General features: G+C 39.3%; 1 protein-coding gene and 1 non-coding gene across 2 annotated transcripts in view; one reads left to right on the forward strand and one right to left on the reverse strand.

Annotated features, from left to right (window-relative positions):
• Positions 1-503: 503 nt before the first annotated feature.
• The window catches only part of LOC115830063 (xaa-Pro dipeptidase-like), a 48,589-nt gene continuing 28,057 nt past the window's right edge, over positions 504-21,035 (forward strand). The window contains exons 1-8 of the mRNA XM_030794112.1: positions 504-520; positions 1,593-1,776; positions 3,351-3,478; positions 8,129-8,206; positions 10,469-10,484; positions 17,416-17,433; positions 19,240-19,339; positions 20,049-20,069. Of these exons, the coding sequence (XP_030649972.1) occupies positions 504-520; positions 1,593-1,776; positions 3,351-3,478; positions 8,129-8,206; positions 10,469-10,484; positions 17,416-17,433; positions 19,240-19,339; positions 20,049-20,069 (562 nt within the window). The remainder of the gene's footprint in view (positions 521-1,592; positions 1,777-3,350; positions 3,479-8,128; positions 8,207-10,468; positions 10,485-17,415; positions 17,434-19,239; positions 19,340-20,048; positions 20,070-21,035) is intronic.
• trnas-gcu (transfer RNA serine (anticodon GCU)) lies at positions 17,977-18,058 on the reverse strand. The gene has a single exon. It is a non-coding gene; the product is annotated as a tRNA-Ser (tRNA).

Below are 21,035 nucleotides of genomic sequence, written 5' to 3' on the forward strand. Positions count from 1 at the left end.
TGACTTTGTGTTTTCATAACTAGCCCCTTTATGTTGCCAGCATGTCTGTTCATGAATCAACTGGAGACAACATTGTCAGCTCTGACCATACTAAATCATGTGGTTTCCATCAGCTGAGGTGTCTAACCAGCCTCAAATCTTTTTCACTCTCACAGAAAAATAAATAAATAAACAAATACAAATTAAAAGGAACCTATGGACTTACAGGGCCTCAGTTGCAGCACTAGAGCAAGGTTATTACACTAAAAACTCATTTGCTTACTACATTTATGGCAGAGAAAATTGGGGCAGCGCATACGGGAATGCAGCCTGAAGTATATACGGCCGCCTTCGCCCCACGCTTTCAACTGAGTCAATGCGTACACCTTCGATCTATCCTGAGTCATCGGTATTTGCAGCACACCCTCCTGTAGAGAGAGAAACGTCTCAGCATCACCTCTATTGGCCGCGTTGGAAGCCAAGATCAGCTGACAGTCATGTGATTTGATCATTCAAACGCGAAGATGCCTGCATCTGGCGAGTAAGTATATCTCTCCATTAACCTCTATCAGCTAGTTTTCTCATCTGTAAATAAATTAAATATTTTCAGCTTTACCGTTTTACATGCACTTGTATTCGTGGGAGAGTTTGTTACGTGTGACTGCGCATGTCAGGTTTCTGTGCGAGGTCTGTCAGGTCTCAGTGGTGTTGCCTTGCGAAGTTGGGTAGAAAACGATTAACTTCAGCCAAAGAAATGGAGTGTGGCATACACGTCGGACCTACTAACCGTACTGACACAAAACGAGTTCTGTTATCGTTAATAATGATTTATCAGGAGACAAACAGGGACTCACTTCATTTGGTTAAACTGTCATATTCAGAGAGGTACTGTGAAAACGTTGTAAAAGCCTGTTCTGTCGCGATAACCTAATTGGAAAGTCGTAGCCTAATTCTAACATTTTAACTTTAAACACCCTGTGTTAAAAAAAACCCAAACAAACACGTCCTCTACCTCTGATGACTGAAATGGTGAATTGTTCACACAGCGTGTGGTGACACCTTTATCGCTTCATTATCACCAGGTAATTGTCTCTATAGATAGCGAGATTTATATGTTGCTCTCATTGTGTGCTTGAAGTAAAAACGATAAACCAGACTTTTCCCATAACGTTTCATATCTATCGTAAACAAACACCGAGATGTGAGCAGCGATATTTGATGCATCAGAATGTAGAGAATAACATGCAAGGGTCACACACGTACGTCCAACTGTTCCCGATTTTTGATTTCATTTAGAAAGTCAAAAGTCTCACCCCGTATTATTCGATTGTAATTTATCCATTTCAAGGCTAAACGTATAATTAGTCGTTAACACATTACAAAACATAAAACTGAAACTTCTTTATCAGTGATTATAGATGGCTTGCATCCACAAGTCTTTCTAATCCGAAAATGTATTTCCCTAGAGGTAAATATGTGTCTTTGTTAAAAAAAAAAAAAAAAAAGTTTTTTTTTCACTTCCTGTTTCCTTCTTTCTATTATTATCATTATTCTCAGTTTGATAAATATTCTCATTTGAGTTTTTTTCTCTTTTCTTGTTTGTTTGGCTGCAGACCTGTGTACTGGCTGGGAAATGATACCCTGAGAGTGTCGGCTGCCCTGTTTGCAGAGAACCGCCGGCGCCTCTGCCAGGGACTGAAAGCCAAATGTGAACTTGTGCCCAAAAGTGTGGTTGTTCTTCAAGGTGGAGAGCAGAAGCAGAGATACTGCACAGACACGGATGTGGTTTTCAGACAGGTATTGTCATTACAGCAGTGAAGTCTTTTGGAGCTGAAAATACTGTGTTTGCTTAGTGTTGCGAAATTTTGGCTATACTGAAATTACCATTCTAGATTAACCAAAAATGTTACCATTGAAATTACAGAAAATGTGAACAGTAGTTATGGATGATGTTGCCACACACCTGGCTCTCAATTAGGGTATAACAGGAGCTAAGAATGTAGCCTATTCCTCCTCTCACTCACTTTCTGTTGCAGTAAATGTCAAAGGGTGTTTTCTGGATGTAGATTTTTTCTTCAGGCAGCAGCCTCTTGTCTTATGTTTGTTTGCATTATCTTGTTTGATCTTGGGGCCTTTTGCAATCACACATTTACCTATACACAAGAACCAGAGGGACAAGATTAAAATGAAAAAGAAAAAAAAGAAAGAAACGAGAGATCGCTATTCAGACAATGGGATCTGATGTAGTCTGAACTATGAGCCCAGCAGTGACTGGTTTTCTGCCGTGATGTGCTTTCTCTCATGAAAAATTAGCTGCTTGTGATAAGGCTTAACGTGGCTGATTGTTACACGCTGCAGATAAGAACGAAGTAACTGTTGGACCGGACCCAGTGCCGGTCCGCTTTGGCCCTGTTCTGTTCCACTTCTTCCTCTGCCAGGAGACTGTAAGGAGTGGCTCCTCCTTCATCCATCATTCTGAGTAGGAGACAGGAAAGTTTAGCCACATGTCGTGAGTCAAAGACAAATGCTGAAGTCAAGTGAAACTTAGTGAAAATTTGGGCTTGCGTGAAAAACCATAACCTCGTTGTTTTGACATAGTGTTTCACTCTCAAATGTATTGTTCTTTTCTGAAAATATTTTTGGTTTATTATGAGTTGCAGCTTTCAGATGTTGTTATCCTTTCTTTAACAAGAGCCACGGGTTGCCCTGCATTGTATTATTTATATTAGTCTGGGCTTAGTATTATTTTGCGATAGTCTTGTGGGTGATTTTAGTGGGATTATAAATTTAAGTGATAATGTGGGGATTTTGAGTGAATACTTTCATTCCTAAATTATTAAGACAACAGAGAAACAAACAAAAACAAAAACAGAACAGTGAGCTAGTTCTAATTAGTCTTGCTGTCCATATTTCATCTGAACCATCACTGAATTTTGTTTTTGCTAACTGTAAGTTCATGTCTGTTGATTTATATCCGCAGAAAGGTTTTGAGGTTTTATATGGTGGATACTGTTTGTTCAAAACCAAAATAATGACATGATTAACATGTGACAAAAATACCTCTGCTGTCCACTGACCTTGTGTTGTGTTTGATATTTCAAACTGGCTCCTTTATAGTTAATTGGAAAAATACTGACTTTTATGTAAGTCCTCTACATTATTTGATAATTTGACATATTGTGTTTGTGGCTATTTCCAGTCACGCTACTCCAGCGAGGTCTTTCAACGTCTGTGTTTGGTTCCCAAGTTCACCTGCACACAGTGACACTGGAGTCTGTTAGAACATGAAAAATCACTCAGACAGGTGAAGCGAAAGGTACTGTAGGAACAGGGTCTGACTCCCTACTCGACTTGTTTTGGGCTTTGTTTAGGAGTCCTTCTTCCACTGGGCTTTTGGAGTCATTGAGGCTGACTGCTATGGAGCCATCCACATGGACTCAGGAAAGGCCTTCCTGTTTGTGCCCAAGCTGCCTGAAAGTTACGCTACATGGATGGGAGAGTGAGTCTGTCATGTCATAATATGGGACAGGAAAGCAAAAAAGAATGCATATGTACACCATACACACATACCACACACTATATATATATTATATATTGTGTGTGTATGTATATGTATAGAGAGAGAGAGAGAGAGAATTCTTTTCCTCAAAATGATTAGATTTTGAAAAGCAGTTGTTCTTATAACACACTGTAATTCTCAAAGATGTCAGTCCTTTGAAATGCTGTCTCCAAATAATGTTCCCTCTCTTTGTTGCTGAAATGGCAGTCTCATCACTTGCATACATTTTAAACAGACTTTCTTCTCCTCAGAGAAGTAATGATACGCATCAAAGCTATACATCACGACTGGAAATTATCTTTATTGCCTTTTATTTGTTTTTCTGTTGATATTTCTATTACTCTGCTTTCATGTTTTTATTTGCCCGATTAATCAGCAGCAGTTTTTCAAAGGACTGTCTTATTTACTCAGCTTAAGGTGTTGAGGGTTTGTGTATATTATATCCAAAGTGTGCACACACACACACACATACACATGTTCCTGCATTTTGTTGTCACAACAGGTAAACAGAGAATGTTTCACAATGAAGTGAAGATTCAAAGATTCTGTCAGAGCATACACTCCGGGGCTTCTCATACCGATACACTCCTGAGAGTAACTGTGCAGAGATGTTCTTTGAAGTGCTGCCTCTGTGCTAAAAAAAAAAATGCTGTCAAGTTCTTAAATCCTCTCTATTCTTCGATTCTACATTATTCTGTCAAGGAATATCTTCAGTAATGATTAAAAAAGAAAACCACCTGAATGGCTGACCCCGATGTTACGTGCCCTGTTTTTAAAGCAATTAGTTTTGCATTAAGCTTCTTCCTCCAAATTGAAACATATGGCCGAAACTTGTCTCACACTTCACGGACCATAAACACTGTGTACAGCTAAAAGAATGAAAAGCTACCCTGAGGACAGAGCACTATGTTTTACATTAAGCGTTTTCCTGTCCATAGAACCTCGAGAGTTAAAAGCGTAAAACTCAATGTAAAACTGCATGGTTTGTTTTTTAGACTACAGCTTTTAAATCTTATGATGACGGACCATTCTGATGACAGTGAGGATGAGGATGAGGAGGACATGGTTGGTGATCGGTTGGACCAGAACTTTCCTGTAGGTTCATGGAAATGGCTGTCCAGCTGTGTTCACAGTCTTCAGCTGGCAGTGGGTGATGAGTGTTATGACCCTGAGTCATAAGTGTGTTTTTGGGTGCTTCTGTTTTTCTCCCCCTGCCTGTGTGTGGTGCTGTTTTCTCCCCTGTCTGGTGTGTTTGCCCCATATGTCTCTCTGTCCCTTTAATGTGTTCATTTGGGGATTGGCCTACAGCCTGACGGCGCCGTTTTTAAAAAAACGCTGCCCCCAATTGCCGGTTGCCCCCGCTTTTCCTGGCCAACTTGACCGTGCCTTTTCGCTGTGTTCGATAACGTGTTGCGCGTATTTTTCTGAGAGATATTCGTTGTATATAGTGTAAATCTGTATTTGTGTGTTTGTTGATATTCGTTTTGTACAGGGTCTCATAGTTGTTTGTTGTATATATTGTAAATAAATTTTCACGTGAACAGTCCGGGTAGTTGTAGGGGGTGTGAAGCCATTTTTGTTTGTTGTTCTTTTCTCCTGTTTTTTCATTAGGGAGGTAGGGCAGTAATCTGTATTTTCTTTTTTCTTTTATTTTGGGAATTAGGTTATTTAGTTTGTAAATTATAGATTGTTTTGGTTGTTGTTTTGGTTGTTGTTTTGGCCGCGCTCACCCCCGACGCTCTTCACTACCACCTCTCTGTAAATAAATCACTTTTTGTTTTGGACTGCATTCATTGGCACGGGTCATCACTGGGAGTAGGGAAAAGGGGAGTCACTTTTATGTTATGCTCAGTAACCCCTAGGCTGGGCATAACATGAGTTTAAGGAAGTAAAAGGTGCTTCTCTCAAGAAATCTCCAAAATATCAAAGCATGCAACTCCACTGCATATCGCTGCTATTTTTAAAGATCTGTTCGAGGCACTTTTCGCCGTGGCCAAAGCATTCCAGTGGGCAGTGTAACTCGACGGAAATCAGAATTTTAGCAAATACAGACTCTCTCAGAACTGGATCACACCACCTTCACAGGGTCGTGCTTTTTAGACTTTAACAACACTGTCTTCACAAGAGAATGGGCCCCAGTTGTGAAAACTCTGCTGTGTCCTTGAACCTTTCGCAGAAGCAACAAAATTAACAGAGGGAGACAAAATTACTGTCAGCATGGTTGTTCCAACGGTGCTCGGTCGAAATGCACATCTGATTCCAGTGGATTCATCAAAGAAACCTCTTCAGCCCTTTGGTCAGGGGCGCTGCGAGAGCCTCTCCAACGAAGCTTCTCGGGCAACTTCATCACACTGCTGTCACAATGGAGGACCACAGCCTTGATGAGCCATGTGGTCCCGAAACCTACACACAAGCTGCAATGCAGGCTCCTCAGTTTGGAATGAGTTGGGTCAACATGCATGTGAGGACCAGTGGCCCGCGCTGTTGCCATAAAGAGACCAAGGGAGGAAGTACCGAAATCACTGACAGGTCTGCGTGTCCTCCTAATTAGGACTTGAATTCACATTACAGCATATTTTCTAGTCTCTTAAGAAGGTATGCGTGAATCACATGTGTTTTAAGTAGTCTGTGGGTTCCATGCTGTAGAGGGGTCCACAGTAGAACTGCCTCAGGATTTTCCACCAGTTTCCACGGTGCCGTGATTCCAGGCAAAGTATAAAACTTATGAGAAGCAAGTACCCCCACCAATTCACATGTTGCCACTCAGATAATGAAATACTTCGAGGACATCCAGAGCTGACCAAGAGAGGAGGATTCCCTCATATTCTAGTTTAAGCACAAGAACAAGTACCAACATTTGCATGGTCTCGCTCTTAAGGTGCCATCTGTCTAGGCATGGTCAGCAGCTGAAAGAGTTTTTAATGCTGGAGGACCTCTTATGAGGCCCCATTGATTAAGTTCACACTCAAAATTGCCGTCCTCTCTCATTTTTCTTAAATGTAACCAGGGACTTCTCTAGCATGGTAGCCAACAGTGAGGAGTATTGAAATTCAGAGCAGAAATGTGCACATTGCCCCCAAAACCAAAACGTAATGATAAAATGTATAAAATATATTAAATAATCAAATTCTTTGATACCATAATTTATTGATCAGGTTTAGTTTATGCAGCATTTTATGTGACTGATGTTAAAAAGGGATGTTTTGCAGTTTTATCTTTTGTGGCTTGGATCTGTATGGAGCGTTGTAATAAAATCTGGTGTTTAGAAAGCCAAAAAAAAATGTGAAGTTTCAGTTCTTTATTTGACCTTTACCTCTGTGCAACACAACACCCTTCATAGCACTGGGTTACATGTTGTATAGTCTTCATACCAAGAGAGAAAAAAAACGTGTTTTTGCTTGCAAACGACAGAATAAAAATGGTCTAATTTGAGCCTATGGTGTTGTTTCACTGTCACTGCTTTTTGATCATTGCAAATAAAAGTGCAGTATGGTAATCTAGAAATAACACCCTTTTACTTTGTCTAGCATTAAACTGTAAACATATTTTTTTTAAATCATTAATAGTTATAAAATTTCCATTTATGAATTTCTTTAAAGACCAGAATTGGAGTATGATGATCAAATCTTTTGTTTAGGATTAGAGCTACATCTTACTTGGCCAAATTTCAGTGTACTGTATGCCTGCACTCAACCACCTGTGATACCCTGGTACATGCTTCAGTCTATAAGTGAATCTGCAGGGGTCAAGAATAGCTGACTCTCAAATGACTTCATCAGAGAATTAGCCAATTTGGATTGGAACCAGTTAAATGCTAGTTAAGGCTTGGTCTCTAAGAGGACTCATGTGGCTTGATCTCTACTCTGTCTCGATCTCATTTGCACTCGGCCTTGACCCTCCTTTAAACTCAATCTTGACTTGAGTTTGACTAATCCTGGTCTTGGACTTGTCTCGGACTCATCAAAGGCGGTCTTGACTACAGCTTTGGTGACTGTTTTGTCCTGTTTCGGCTAGTCAGGGTTTTGAGACAAAGGATCAGAGCTTAGACACTGAAACAGCTGTGACTGCAGTCATTGTAAGGGTCATGCAGAGGTTGTGCGTGTAAGTGTAAGTCACTGTGGTAAACATTGACACATTAACACGCAACAGAGTCAGCAATCATGCTTCCATGTGCTCATAGCATAAAACACTATTCAAAATCTGAGTCACTTATTCAAAAGAAATATTGTACAAATGTGTATTGATTCCTGCTGGTGACCTGTGAAAGTTTATCGTTATTATTGCATGTCAGGTCAGACCATGTTTTTTTTTTTTTTTTCCTCAAATTCTAAGTTGCTTTAAGATGATATACTGTGACTAGTCTCCATCCCATACCTCACATGTCAGATCAGATCAGTGAATCTCTCTGTCAGCTGAGTGACTTCGAGGGCAGTGATACCCTGATTCCTTAAGCTCATGTGTGATTAGCTTCAGGAGCTTGCAGTGCAGGAGCGTGAACTCTGTTTTAAAAAAAAAAGGAAAAACCAGGGGTTACATTTTGTCTCCTCTGGCTATGCTCATTAAAAGTGTTTCATTTGTGTCTTTTGGCAGGATCTATCCTCGGGAACACTTCAAGGAGAAATATGCTGTCGATGAGGTGCATTACACCTCTGATGTAAGTAAAGTTGTGTTTATACTTGCAAACACACGTATGCTAACCTGCACTTTTTAGTAGCTTTGATGTGTGTTTTGTATGTGTGGGTGTGTCCGAGTGACAGAGAGAGAGAGTGCCAGAGGTTTCAAATAGAAAGGATGAGGAGAGAGCAGCTCTCTGTTTGGAAAGTTACTATAAAATGTCGTTTTATACTAGAGAGATGAGATTAGACCTGTTCCTCTAAACCCACTCAGAGAGCGTGCTGTAGTATCCATACAATAATCAGCATAATCATGATTTTGTGTTCTATTTGTAGTAAATATTGAAAAAGGTGGTAAATTCCCAGAGAGTCCTATTTTTGACTTGATTCAGGAAAAAAAAAACCCGTATCCAACAACCATGCGTTTGTAATCCATACTGAGTTAGACTCCCTAAAGAGGACGCAGATGCACATGGGAACCACGAGGGCACTCAGAATGATTTCAGCTCAGACCAGAGAAACTGCCTGAGTCCCTGTGGACCTGAGAAGGTAATTAGTCCGGTGTAATCTGTCATAGGGAGGCATATGGCGCATTAAGATTTAAGAGGCGTACTGTGTGTTTGCCTCATACCTAACTGTCTTTTTAAGATGCAGGCACATCTGCTTGGTCAACAAAAATAAGCAAGCAAGGTTTGTGGAGTGTTGAAAGGCCATTGTAGGGCGCTGAGTTTCCTGTTTCTGTAAGATAAGATGAGCCTCTCAAACAACATTAGTGAGCTAACTTGAAAAGGTGTTGTGTGTGTGTGTGTGTGTGTGTGTGTGTGTGTGTGTGTGTGTGTGTTACTTTACCAATCATTTTGTCATACATATTTGAAGATGAAAAAAGTATCATGTATTACTAGGGACAGTGTTACCTTAGGTTCTCTTGAAGCATTCTGATCCAATTCCTAAAACTTCGGAGTACTGCAAATCAAGTGCTCGGTGATAAATCTGGGGAAATGGCTCTTAAATTCATGAAACATGCAAAGTGTCACAGTGTCCCCTGTAGATTGTATCGGGAAATGCTGATGTAGGAAAAACGGCTTCCTGGAGTGTGTGGTTATTGCCATGCTACACCAGAGTAGGAAAAACAGCCTCCTGCATTGTGGGGACATTGTCGTTCTGAGGTCCTGTCTGTCTGGTTCGGCCATTCTCAGACAGTGGCCTGGACTGGGGTCAAGCGTGTGAGCGGTGAGCACATGCGTCTCTTCACCGTGTACACTCTGTACGGTGTGGAACCGTCTGTGTAACTGCCCTTCTTGACCGCTTTTGTGTCGAACAAGCTCGACTGCTTGAGTGTTCCGCAGTCGTGAGACGTCAAAGAGTCGAGTTTGTCAGAGTACTTTTATGTAGATCATAGAAACTACACAGACATCAGTAATATTGTTTTTATTTGTTTCCTTCATGCACAAATGAATTTAATTTTCATTTAAGCTTGGATGACCTTGCGAGACACACGGTTCCCAGATCATTGTTGTAAAATATGTGAACAGGGCGGTGATAGACAGGATGCTGTTGGACAGGATGCAGTGCAATACAGTTGTGTTATTGCGTCATGACCTTGAGAAACTTGTAGAGTCCCGAGTGGATTTTTTATCAAATTACATTTACATTTACTGTCTATAACAAGCTCTGTACTGGATTCATTCAACAATATGATATGCTTAATTAGAAGCAATATCACTAATCCATTTATAGATATATGTGGGTTCTGTTTTTATTAAGAAAAGTAAAAAAGGAAGGCCAAGCAAACATTACATGCCATTTTTTGGGGGGGGCACCCATGCCCTCTGACTCCCTAGTTACTTTTATCATCTGGCTGACTACTTCAAAATTGGGGGGGGGGGGGGGGGGGGGGGCACTCTACTTTTGATCTTGCCAGGTAGGCTTTTTTAGCACAGAGACTGTGAGTCCCTCCTCTGGAGAGAGGAGAACAGATGTTATTGAGGAGTGTCTGTGTAAAGCTTAGAGCCAACTTTACTTCCCTCACTGTCTCTCTGCTCCAAGGAGCCTAATTGTACAGGACAGTCTGAAGTTGACACTTTTTTCTATTGCTGTTATTCTTTCTAAAATCAGCTTAATATTGTAAAAGGGTCTTCAACTTTACTTTTTAACCAGTTTGTCTTATAAATGAGTAATCAAATTCAGAATCAGCGTGCAATTTGCATATTTTTGGGGGGTAGGGGACTCTGTGACATTTTCGGCTGAAATTTCATCGAAACGAGTTGTGTCCAGATTGATAATGTACGTTACAATTTCCGTTCAGGTTAAGCCGAAGGACAGCTCAGCAGTCCGTGCTGATCTTCTGTCATTCATCATTGTGGAGGTGACAGCATGACAGTATGACAGTCACTATAATGGATGGGCCTGTTTCCGTCAGCAAAGGTGACCAGCTCAGTTCTTGCATCATATGCTTACGGGCAGCTAACGCATGTCCGCGAATGTTGGACTGCCTCCCCCTCCATCCAGGGGGGTGCAAGAATGCTGGGAGAGAGTTTAGAGCCTTTTTTTTAAAAAAAAAAAAAAAGGTGGGAAATGTCTGTTTTGTAGATGTAGTGGCCATTTCTGTCCAGTTTTCAAGTTAGAAGTCTATGATGGAGACACTGGATTACTCTGACTTTTGATTCTGCCTTCAAAAGCAACTTCATCTGCATGTAGAGTCATTAGAGACACCACAATTAGAGTCGTATAGTTTTTTTTGGGGGAGAGAGATGCAATCTGAATTGTTTTGGTTTTTTTCCATTCCCTTTTGCACTGTATCCTTTCACTCGTAAAACAAATGCACTCCCAAAAGTGGTAATTTTCATTTCACTATTGATGTGATCAGTGTTTTTTCTTTTCTTCAAGTGCTCTGTTTTTATGTCTCTTAGCAAAGCGTGGGACATGGCTTACTTCAGTTTTTATGCTTGCAAACCCTCATCTCTTGAGACGCCTCTCAGCTCTGTTCAAACAGATCATTTGAAAAGGCAAACAGGAAAGAAGACACAAAGTGCAAAGTAAGTCAAATAACATGAGATGAGGAATCTGTCAGAAAGAAAGAAAGAAAGAAAAACTGAAAGCTTGGAGATGAACACACATGCAGGGACCAAGCCATTCTCTCAACAGGTTACGGAGTGAACAATCTGATGCCCTGGCAAGGTCATGTGTCCCCTTAAAGCTGTGTGCATACAGGGCTGATGCACAGTGCCACCCACAAGAGAGTGGTGCTCATGTGTTTAAGTCAGGCAACTGCTCAAAATGAAATTGCTGTGCATATTTATATCTAAATGTTTTCAGTGGAGGAACAGCTTATGTGAGTTATGCTTATGATTGTGGCCTCTGGGGGTTTTAAAACAGTAATCGTGGATTTACCCATCCAATCTCTTTTATAAGAGCTTAATACAAGTTAATGAGAGAACAGTCAGATAATCAGGGCTTTAACTGGTTATTAGTTTAGAGTACAGATGAAATGCAAAGACTCATTCATTTTAGACTGAATACGTGTCTATTTTGTGTTCCTGACTAAGTTTGAATATGCTGGATAATTATTAAATCGATTCAGTTCTTTTCATGAAAAAAATCAAGTTTATATACTAAATCATGATTTCCTAGAAGTAGTGATTAAATTGCTGATATAACCCAATGTCAGCAGTGAAGATTGTGCTTGACTAGGTTCAGTTACCCTCTCACGTTGAAAGCATTTCCTTCAGGAGTCTGTTTTTTTTCTGCCAACAGTGCTTCTACCCTGTCATTACTGTCTGTGTTTGAGTGTGTTCGCACTGACTTCATCTAATCTTGCCTTGAGAGGATTTCATGTCCCGCTATTGTAATAAAAGCTTCCTGACTTCTCAACAATATGCAAACAAGCAGAATTTGATTGCCTAATGACTGTAATTTTCCGCTTGTGTTAACTGTTGTCAATACGTAACTCATATAATCCATTTCTGACAGAACAATTGATTTGTCTGTAATTTTATTTTATTCCTGAGCAATTTCTTACTGATTTCTTTTTTCCTTCTGACAAGACATCGTTTTTTTTTTATCATTTTTTTCCCCTCTAGTAGCTGAAATAGATTTATGTTGAAATCAATCAAGTTTGACTGATTTCAAAGAAGTAATGTCAGCTTTGTTAGTTTTCAGAGTTATATATATAGATATATTGAAAATCTGTCATCCTCTGTGCAAAAAATATCCTTGCATGGGTAATTCTCTCATTATGGCTAGAAATAATTAGCCATATTTAAATAAGCATGTTTCCATCCCTATGTTCCAGTGTATCTGGTATTATCTGGTAATGTGGAATAATTTTTCAAATACATAAAGTATGTGTGGAAAAAAATAAAAATAGTTTAATATGGAGTGTGGTTATCATATTAATAAAAAGAAGGTTCAGCTTGAATAGCTTTGGGTTATTTCAACACAATTAAACGACCATCAGCACCATTACCCATCAATTTAATAACAGCGTTGTTCTCTCTCGGTTGGCCACGATTAAAGATATCTATTTAAATTTGAGTCAGGAAGTGGCTGGTGGGAACAGTAATTCTCATTTTAGATTCTGCATTAAAATTCTAAGGGAACTTACTAAGTGTAAAGAGGAACCTGATGGTCGTTTACACTTGGCCAGGACACACCCTCGTTAATGCCTTTCTACTGACAGAACATTACCCAGCTCCTTTGGAATATCTGAAAGCATTTGATTTCATTGAAATGCATGGTGCCCATTCGGTTGTAGATGGAACATTTCTGTCCCACCCATGCAATTTCAAATAATCCATAAAAATAATCCATGCACAAAATACTAAAACATGCACTTGTTGTGTAAATTATACTTGCCCTAAAATGGCATTTTTCTGTTGTCCCACCTTCTCGATGATCAATTTGCATATCAAATATAACAGTTAAAATAAGCTTTAAATCTACTTTTCTTTGGTATGATTTTGTTGATATACATCTCTTGTAATTGTTAAAAGTTTCAAGTTTCAAGTTTATTTAGAGCCCAATATCACTGTTTACAGTCTCAAAGGGCTTTGCAGGCCACAACAATCAAAATCAAAACAGGACGGCACCCCCGACTTAATCCTCATAAAACAATTTGTTTAAACAACATTCCTGTGGTCCTGGGTATTTATTTGTCACATTTATGTCATGTTCTGCAATGAAAAGTAATGTATCCATTCAGCCCTTTTACTTTGAGCAGCCCTGCTATTCTGCAACCCTGTTACTCTAATTTCAATGCTGATGCCATATCATCTTAAATGACTTTCTCAGCTCACGAGGGTTTAACCTATTATCTGTCATGACTGTGGGGTGTCTTTCCTTTTTTGGCCATAGGGGTCCTCAGTCTTTTGTTTTGTCCCTGTCACATGTTCAGTTTCCCTGTTCATTATTGATGTATGTGTATCACCTGTGTCTTGTCTTGTCTGTCTATTTAAACCATGGTCTTTTGTTCAAACTTTGCTTAGTCTTTGAGCCATTCCCCTGTGTTCTAGAGTCCTGTTCCATGTAAGACATCTGAGTTCTTTTTCCTTGTTGTACTGTGTAATTCTTTTTGTCTGAAGAAATGCTTTTGTTTGCCTTTTTGGACTGTACCTGTTTTTCTCTTTTTGGACTAGTTTTGCTTGTTTTTTGAAAAAGCGTTTTGCCTAAGTTTTTTACCTCATTTTGATCTCTTATTCTTTTTCCCTTTTTGGATTGAGCTGTATTTTGGACTTGTGAGATTTTGTTCTTCATTAAAATCTTTGAGATCTAACCTACACTCGAGTGTCTGACTCTGTAACTGGGTTCCCCCTAGTCCTGTGTGGGGCGTTCACTGGTTGTTGGTCTTCTGCCCTGGCAACCTGGGTTCGATGCCCACCTGGTCCAGCTTTGTGACAGTTATCCATTTGAAAGTTTCAATGATTATATGCGTAATTGAGCAAGTATTTTGAAATAATACTGAAACTAGTAAAAGAAAAAACAAACAAAAAACGAGTACCTTTGATGCCTGACCTGGACGAATCAAATTATTTGACGGTTTATTACCTGTTTTTCTTAAATACATAACAGAAAATGATAAAAATAAACGGTCAGTTTTTGAAAAGCGTCGATGCCCAAATTGTCCTCCTATTCTGCAATGACCCAGGTGACCCATTCAGATTCTCTCTAAAGATGTTAAAGCACGTTGCAGGCGTATCCGTTAGCTTTTTTTTTTTCTTAGTTTTTTTTTTTTCTTTATTGACCTTTTGACCGTAGCCCACCACATTTGCTCAAGTTCTTAAATAAATGATCATACACATAAGCTTTGTAATAACTTATCAGTTTTGAAATAAGAGCAGGGATTAACTTAGCAGATTTCTCCCACTCCTGAGCTGCGATTACAGGACTGTTGAATATAAGAGCACTTCTCTGTGACACTTCTCATGTCACGCCATTTTGTTGTAATCCTACAGAAAGCACGGCTGCAGCCATAAATCCTCTTCTTACACTATATCATATATCTGCTTAGGATCAACATCATTTTCACAACAACAACAACAAAAAAACCTTGTCTCTCACCCTCCTAATGCATAGAACTCTCTGTCAGATGGTCGTGGGGTTTCATTTTGGGCTCTGTGAGGAACCTGGCTTGTGTCAGACGATGAGCAGCAGGGAGGTTTTGGGACCATATGTTGTGGACTGAAAGTCACATAGCCCCGTGCATCACCTCCCAAGACTCCATAACAGTGAACATGTAACAGGAGGCTCTGATTTATCCTAATTTAACTCCTCTGACTTTACAGAGCTGCTGTTCTACCCTGTGCATGGCTGAGGGGATGGACATGCACATCCTTCAGACGGAAACCAGTTTATTGTTTTTTGTTTTGTTTTTTGATTAAAATATGAGTTATTAAATGTTGAGAATCCATATGTTTTAAATCAAGTTTAACATTTCAGCACCAGTTGCTAGAGTGTTTTTGTCATGGTCATGCATGATAAACATAATGAATGACTCAGGGATTTTTTTTTCTTGCCCCATCAATGTGGTGTCTTGAAAGTAAATGGCAAGTCCCTCCTCTTCATGATCTTCCTATGTCGTGAGTCTTATCCAATATGAAAGATTTTTGAAGAAGCTGTTGAAGAGGAGCCTTCATAAACTTGAGCTCTTTTGTAACCAGAGGTACGCTGATATTTTCTCGATCAAACGATTTCTCGAGCAACGGCTTTTGAGATTTTTTTTTTTTTTTTTTATCCCTAAAGTGCTCAGTTCATGGTCACTGTTTCTGGCGGCCTGTTTGAATCTGTTTTTATTCCCCCCGGACTTCATTATATCTGAGACATGCCGAGAAAACTACGTCAGGGCTTTTTCTCACATTAACCAGTGTTGATGAGATGCAAACTGATGGAGGGAAGGAAAGCAAAGGTCTTCTTACTTATTCTTGGTCTGTTCCTGAAAGAAATTCTGTTCCTATGAGACACCTTACTTGTGGAGAGCATTCTGGGAGTGTTGTATGGGCCGGTACCGCTTTACAAGAAGACTGTTAAAAAGGATTTATAAATGGTTTACAATTATGTTATTAATTAGATTGTAAACACGTTATACATCATTAATAAACAGTAGTTATAACGCGGTTTTTGTACATTGATTTTAGGCTCACTATTTGGCAAGATCAAGTTCCCGCTGCACTTTTTATCTGTCTATTCTGATAAATCCCAGACTTTGATAGTTGCTTAGCTTACTTTATCTTGTCCCTTTATCAGTCAGCATGTTAAACTGTCAGCTTCATCTCATTTTTATGACCATTTATTTATGAATTACTAACATTTATAACTGGCAAAAGGGAGCCTTACTGTAAAGTGTAAAATACATCACCATCCACTGATGAATTACTAACATTTATAACTGGCAAAAGGGAGCCTTATTGTAAAGTGTAAAATACATCACCATCCACTGATGAATTACTAACATTTATAACTGGCAAAAGGGAGTCTTATTGTAAACTGTAAAATACATCAACATTTATTAATGAGTTGCTGTTTTTTTTCTAAGGTGATAACACTGCCTTTGCTCTTTTGGCAACACACCTCTTTGCAACAGCACAAACCAAGAAGTAATACACTTAACTTGCTGACACGGTAGGAGAGAAGTACATCATTCACACAGACAATTACATGTACAGTACACAGATAACATTAAACTGTCACAAGAATTAACAACTCAACACAAAGACTACACGATGAACGATACGCATACACTTCTACTAAGCACAATGGGAAGCATAAACTGAACAATGACGAACGGGGTTTAAACAACAGTCCATCGCCCCAAGGCATGCTGGGAAGCTCCGCCCATCTAACCCCAGACACGCATGAGAACATTCCACTTTAATATCCTGTGTGCATAACAACCCGATAGCGTATGTCATATCAACACCTGTGATAATAATGAGGATGGCTGCTGATAGCATGCTGAAAATGTCAAAGTAAACAATATTGCCAAAGCCCTAGTGTATGAATCCGGTCATTTGATATGTTAATTTGATATGCCATAATTTGATATGCCAAATGAAACCTAATGACTATTAAGATATGTTGACGGTGGTTAAATCCTAGTAACTTATTAACAAATATCTGATGAAGCAGATGGGTACAAATGCTGGCTGACAGAGAAGACAAGGTAAGCTAAGTAACCAATGACATCAGAGGCTTAACAGTACTGATAATTGGGGGCTCACTATTTGGCAAGCAAAGGGACACTGTTGCCCTTTTTATCTAATGTGTTTATCTAACAGCTTATTAATGATTTCTACAGTGTTCACAATCTAATTAATAAGGTAATTATAAACCGTTTATAACCCCTTTGCAAGGGTGGTTTTATTGTAAAGTGGTACCAGCATTTCTAAGTTAGTAAATGCATAGTAAAAATAAAAACCTTTTGGTAAACTGATCATGGAGTATACTAACCATCTCTTAGTTTTGTAATTACTTTCATGAAATCCCGTGCAGGCTGTGCCCAACATTCTCCACCCCGAAATGGAGTTAAAATATTAAAGGTTTTGCATTTTTACCCATAATGCCTCTTGCTCATTCGATCATGGGACTTATATATCTCATTCTTGCCTGCTGATGTCAGACTTGGAGTGCTACTGTAAGCTTAAAACAAGTTTATCTGAAATCTTTTGTGTGTGTCTGTGTGTGTGTATGTGTGTGTGTGTGTGTGCGTGTGTGTTTGAGCACCATTGTGATAACATCACAGTGTAGAACTTATTCATGTCAGTGACATCTAAGTCTATGCTTTTATCTTCTGTTGGAGAGACCTCTGCCTTTGCAGTAAGATTTTATCTTGTAAGCACAGTAAAGATTCCTCTAATCAGGGAGATGGTGCGTATTTCAAAAGCTGAAGCTCTGGAGAAGCATCACCACACAAGATTTGCACACTGCATGTGTATGAGAGGCTTGAGTTGTGCTAATTTCTGTCGCATTGGAGCTCCACACATGGGCCCTCACCAGACGCTCTGTTTAATCTTGTGGATTTTCTTTGTGGGAGTGCGCAGACAGGTTTAGGGCAGTGGGCAGGGCTTGAAAACCAAAGTCCTGGTGAGAATGACTTGCCAGTTGTAATGTAAATGTAAATCTCTGTGATTGCACTGTGAACAGTGAATTTGTCTCTGCATTTAACCTGTCCAACACACCAGTAGTGAACACACGCGACGCAGACCAGAGCAGTGGGCAGCATTATGTTTAAGTGCCTTGCTCAAGGGCACACAGCCGTGGATGTTGGGCCTGGGAATTGAACCGGCAACCCTCTGGTTCTATCCTTTAGGCCACGGCTGCCCCATAAAATGCTGTCGACGAGGATGGGATTCGAACCCACGCGTGCAGAGCACAATGGATTAGCAGTCCATCGCCTTAACCACTCGGCCACCTCGTCACTTGGGGGGGTGGTCTTCATTTTTTCAGCCATAGGCACAATGGTGGTTGGGGGGGGGGGGGGGAACCACATCAGTATTTTTGCCTCTCAGGGGAGTTGTAGGCCTTTTATATTGAATCGGAGAGACAGACATAGATTTCTCTGTCTAGTGCAAAAAAATGGTTGTTACTGGTTATGTCAACAGGTGGTCTTGGTCTTGTAGAGTGACAAAACAACTATTCATTGTTAAGTTCAGTTGAATTTTAATATTAATTTTATACTGAGTAATGTTTTGCACTTTTCTTTTTTTTTTTTTTTTTTTTAGTATTATTATCATTAAGGACACCATTATGCAACAAAATGATGTGCATTTTCCCATTTCAGTTACAACCACTTATCCCAAGCATAAGTCCCTTCTCCTGTCCCTTCTAATGCACAGATACAAACAACACGTTGGTGCACTGAAACCAAAAGGTGAAGCCCACATTGCTGATAGTGTAATGTTCACGCACTCCTTGGCAATACTCCATTGGCAAAAGCAGGTGTGACCCATCAGATAAATGTGTGATGGAAAATTTGTTAATAATTTTGCTTAGATACATAGTTCATCAATTTTTTCATGTGATTCATTCATATTATTGTCATTCATTCCTTTTAAACCTTTCATGTTGAAATCGAGTGAATTAACCTTCCTTAAGCCTGTTCAGTTAGGCTACTTCCTGTTGCATTATTTGTCGTTCCTTTGTCCAATGATGTGTTTAAACTTAATCAAGTGTTTCACGGATGTTAAATGATCGTTAATCACATGCCGATTGTTACCCAAAGTTTTTATCTTTATGTGTGGGTGAATTATACCTTTGCTAATTTGTTCATACAAGGGAGAAGAATACTATCTTATATTTTGTGGGGCCATTGCAGAGAGGGCTTCTTTGTGGTTCTGAGTCATTGTCTTGATTAAATGAAGGGTTCTGGCCCAGTTTCATAGGGTATCATTAAATACTTCGCTCTCCATTGATGACATCAAAATCTTACCTTTTGTCATCTCTCTAAATGCTTGACATCAGAAATGTTCCTTCACCATTCAGTTTGACAGAACTCATTTGATCGAATGGATTTTGTGCCGCCGTGGATTTAGATAAAGAGAGCTGAAAATGGTCTTATAAATGTGTGTATGTGTGTGTGTGTGTGTGTGTCACACCCAGCGTGGACTGAATACAGATAGTGGCAGTACCTGTCGTGAAGCCTCCTTTGAAGGAATCAGCCGGTACGTCTCAAAGACATCAATTATTCATCACTGCCATTGTGCATTGTTCTCAGAGCTCATTCTACTTTTACTACCTGGCTTCCTCACGCTACTCATGAATGCAGATTTGCATTAATTAATGTTGGTGGCTATATTTGGTGAGAATAAATATGTCGTTCCCTGCGTTCTCCATTTCTTCGTCTTCATTCGTGTCCTGATGAATGATCCTCTCTGTCTTTATTGATTCGTTCAGGCCTGTTTTCATCTAGACATACAAAGGAAATCTGATCACTCATCCATCAGTTTGGACAAAACATTAAATTGAGTCACAAGTAGTATTAAACTATGGACCACTTTTCTTGCATTTTGGCTTCCATGTGAACAAGACCCTGTTGCAGCCAGTGTTTGTTGAATCACAGTGCTTAGGCTGCTGTGACATGGTAGGATTGCAGTTATCAAAAGAAAAAATAAAGTTTGTTTCTATGATGATTGTCAATAGTATCATGAAGACAGTTTCGGAGATGTGAACATAATCTTTGTTATGAAACAAATTCTTATTATTTAAACTATTATAAACAAATCATTAACATGATCTGATCTTTCTTTCCTTTTTTTCCTTTGGTCTTTTTTTTCATCTGGGAGGAGGGGATATAAATAAATAAATAAATAAATAAATAAATAAATAAATAAATAAATAAATAAATAAAGCGCTAGTGTCTCCTCCAAAGTCTGGTTGAACATCAAAAGCTCTTCATAAATTAATCCAAGTAGTCTGCCTCTTTAAGATCTGTTTGGATTGCTTTGATAAAAGATGAAACACACAATAATAGCGAGCAATCAGACACAACCTAAAACTCTTTCCATTAACAAGAGTATTACTGACAAGTGTGTGTATTACTGACCAGTCTGTGTATTACTGACCAGTGTGTTTGAGTTTGTGTATTACTGACCAGTGTGTGTATTACTGACCAGTCTGTGTATTACTGACCAGTGTGTTTGAGTTTGTGTATTATTGACCAGTGTGTGTATTACTGACCAGTCTGTGTATTACTGAACAGTGTGTTTGAGTTTGTGTATTATTGATCAGTCTGTGTATTACTGACCAGTGTGTTTGAGTCTGTGTATTATTGACCAGTCTGTGTATTACTGACCAGTGTGTTTGAGTTTGTGTATTACTGACCAGTGTGTGTATTACTGACCAGTGTGTTTGAGTCTGTGTATTACTGACCAGTGTGTGTATTACTGACCAGTGTGTGTATTACTGACCAGTGTGTTTGAGTTTGTGTATTACTGACCAGTGTGTGTATTACTGACCAGTGTGTGTATTGCTGACCAGTGTGTTTGAGTTTGTGTATTATTGTATTACTCAGTGATTGTGCACCAGTTATTATGATGTTGACCATGGTAGTCAAAAACAACTTCTGTATGAAAAACTGTCATTTCTTGATTAATACGTCCCGTTTTACTTCTGTAAATCATGCTTTGTTGCTGAAGATTGTAAAGATTTTTAGACAGTTTGTGCTGAAATGTCTCTAAATGACCATTTGCTGTGCTATTTTTTTTTTTTTTTTTACATGTGTGTATACCTGAGGCTGAAAATATACCCAGGCTGTTTTCAGCGCTGGCCTATTAAAATAAACAAACAAACAAAAAAAAAAACATTTTGTCTTTTCACGGAAGTGTCTGTCTTCTAAGTAACAGAGGGAAGAGCGGAACAGCCACAACCGCCTTCCTCAGATAATTCAGCAGAGGCTG

The sequence above is a fragment of the Chanos chanos genome, chromosome 2 (assembly GCF_902362185.1).
Source record: "Chanos chanos chromosome 2, fChaCha1.1, whole genome shotgun sequence".
NCBI classification, from domain to species: Eukaryota; Metazoa; Chordata; class Actinopteri; order Gonorynchiformes; family Chanidae; genus Chanos; species Chanos chanos.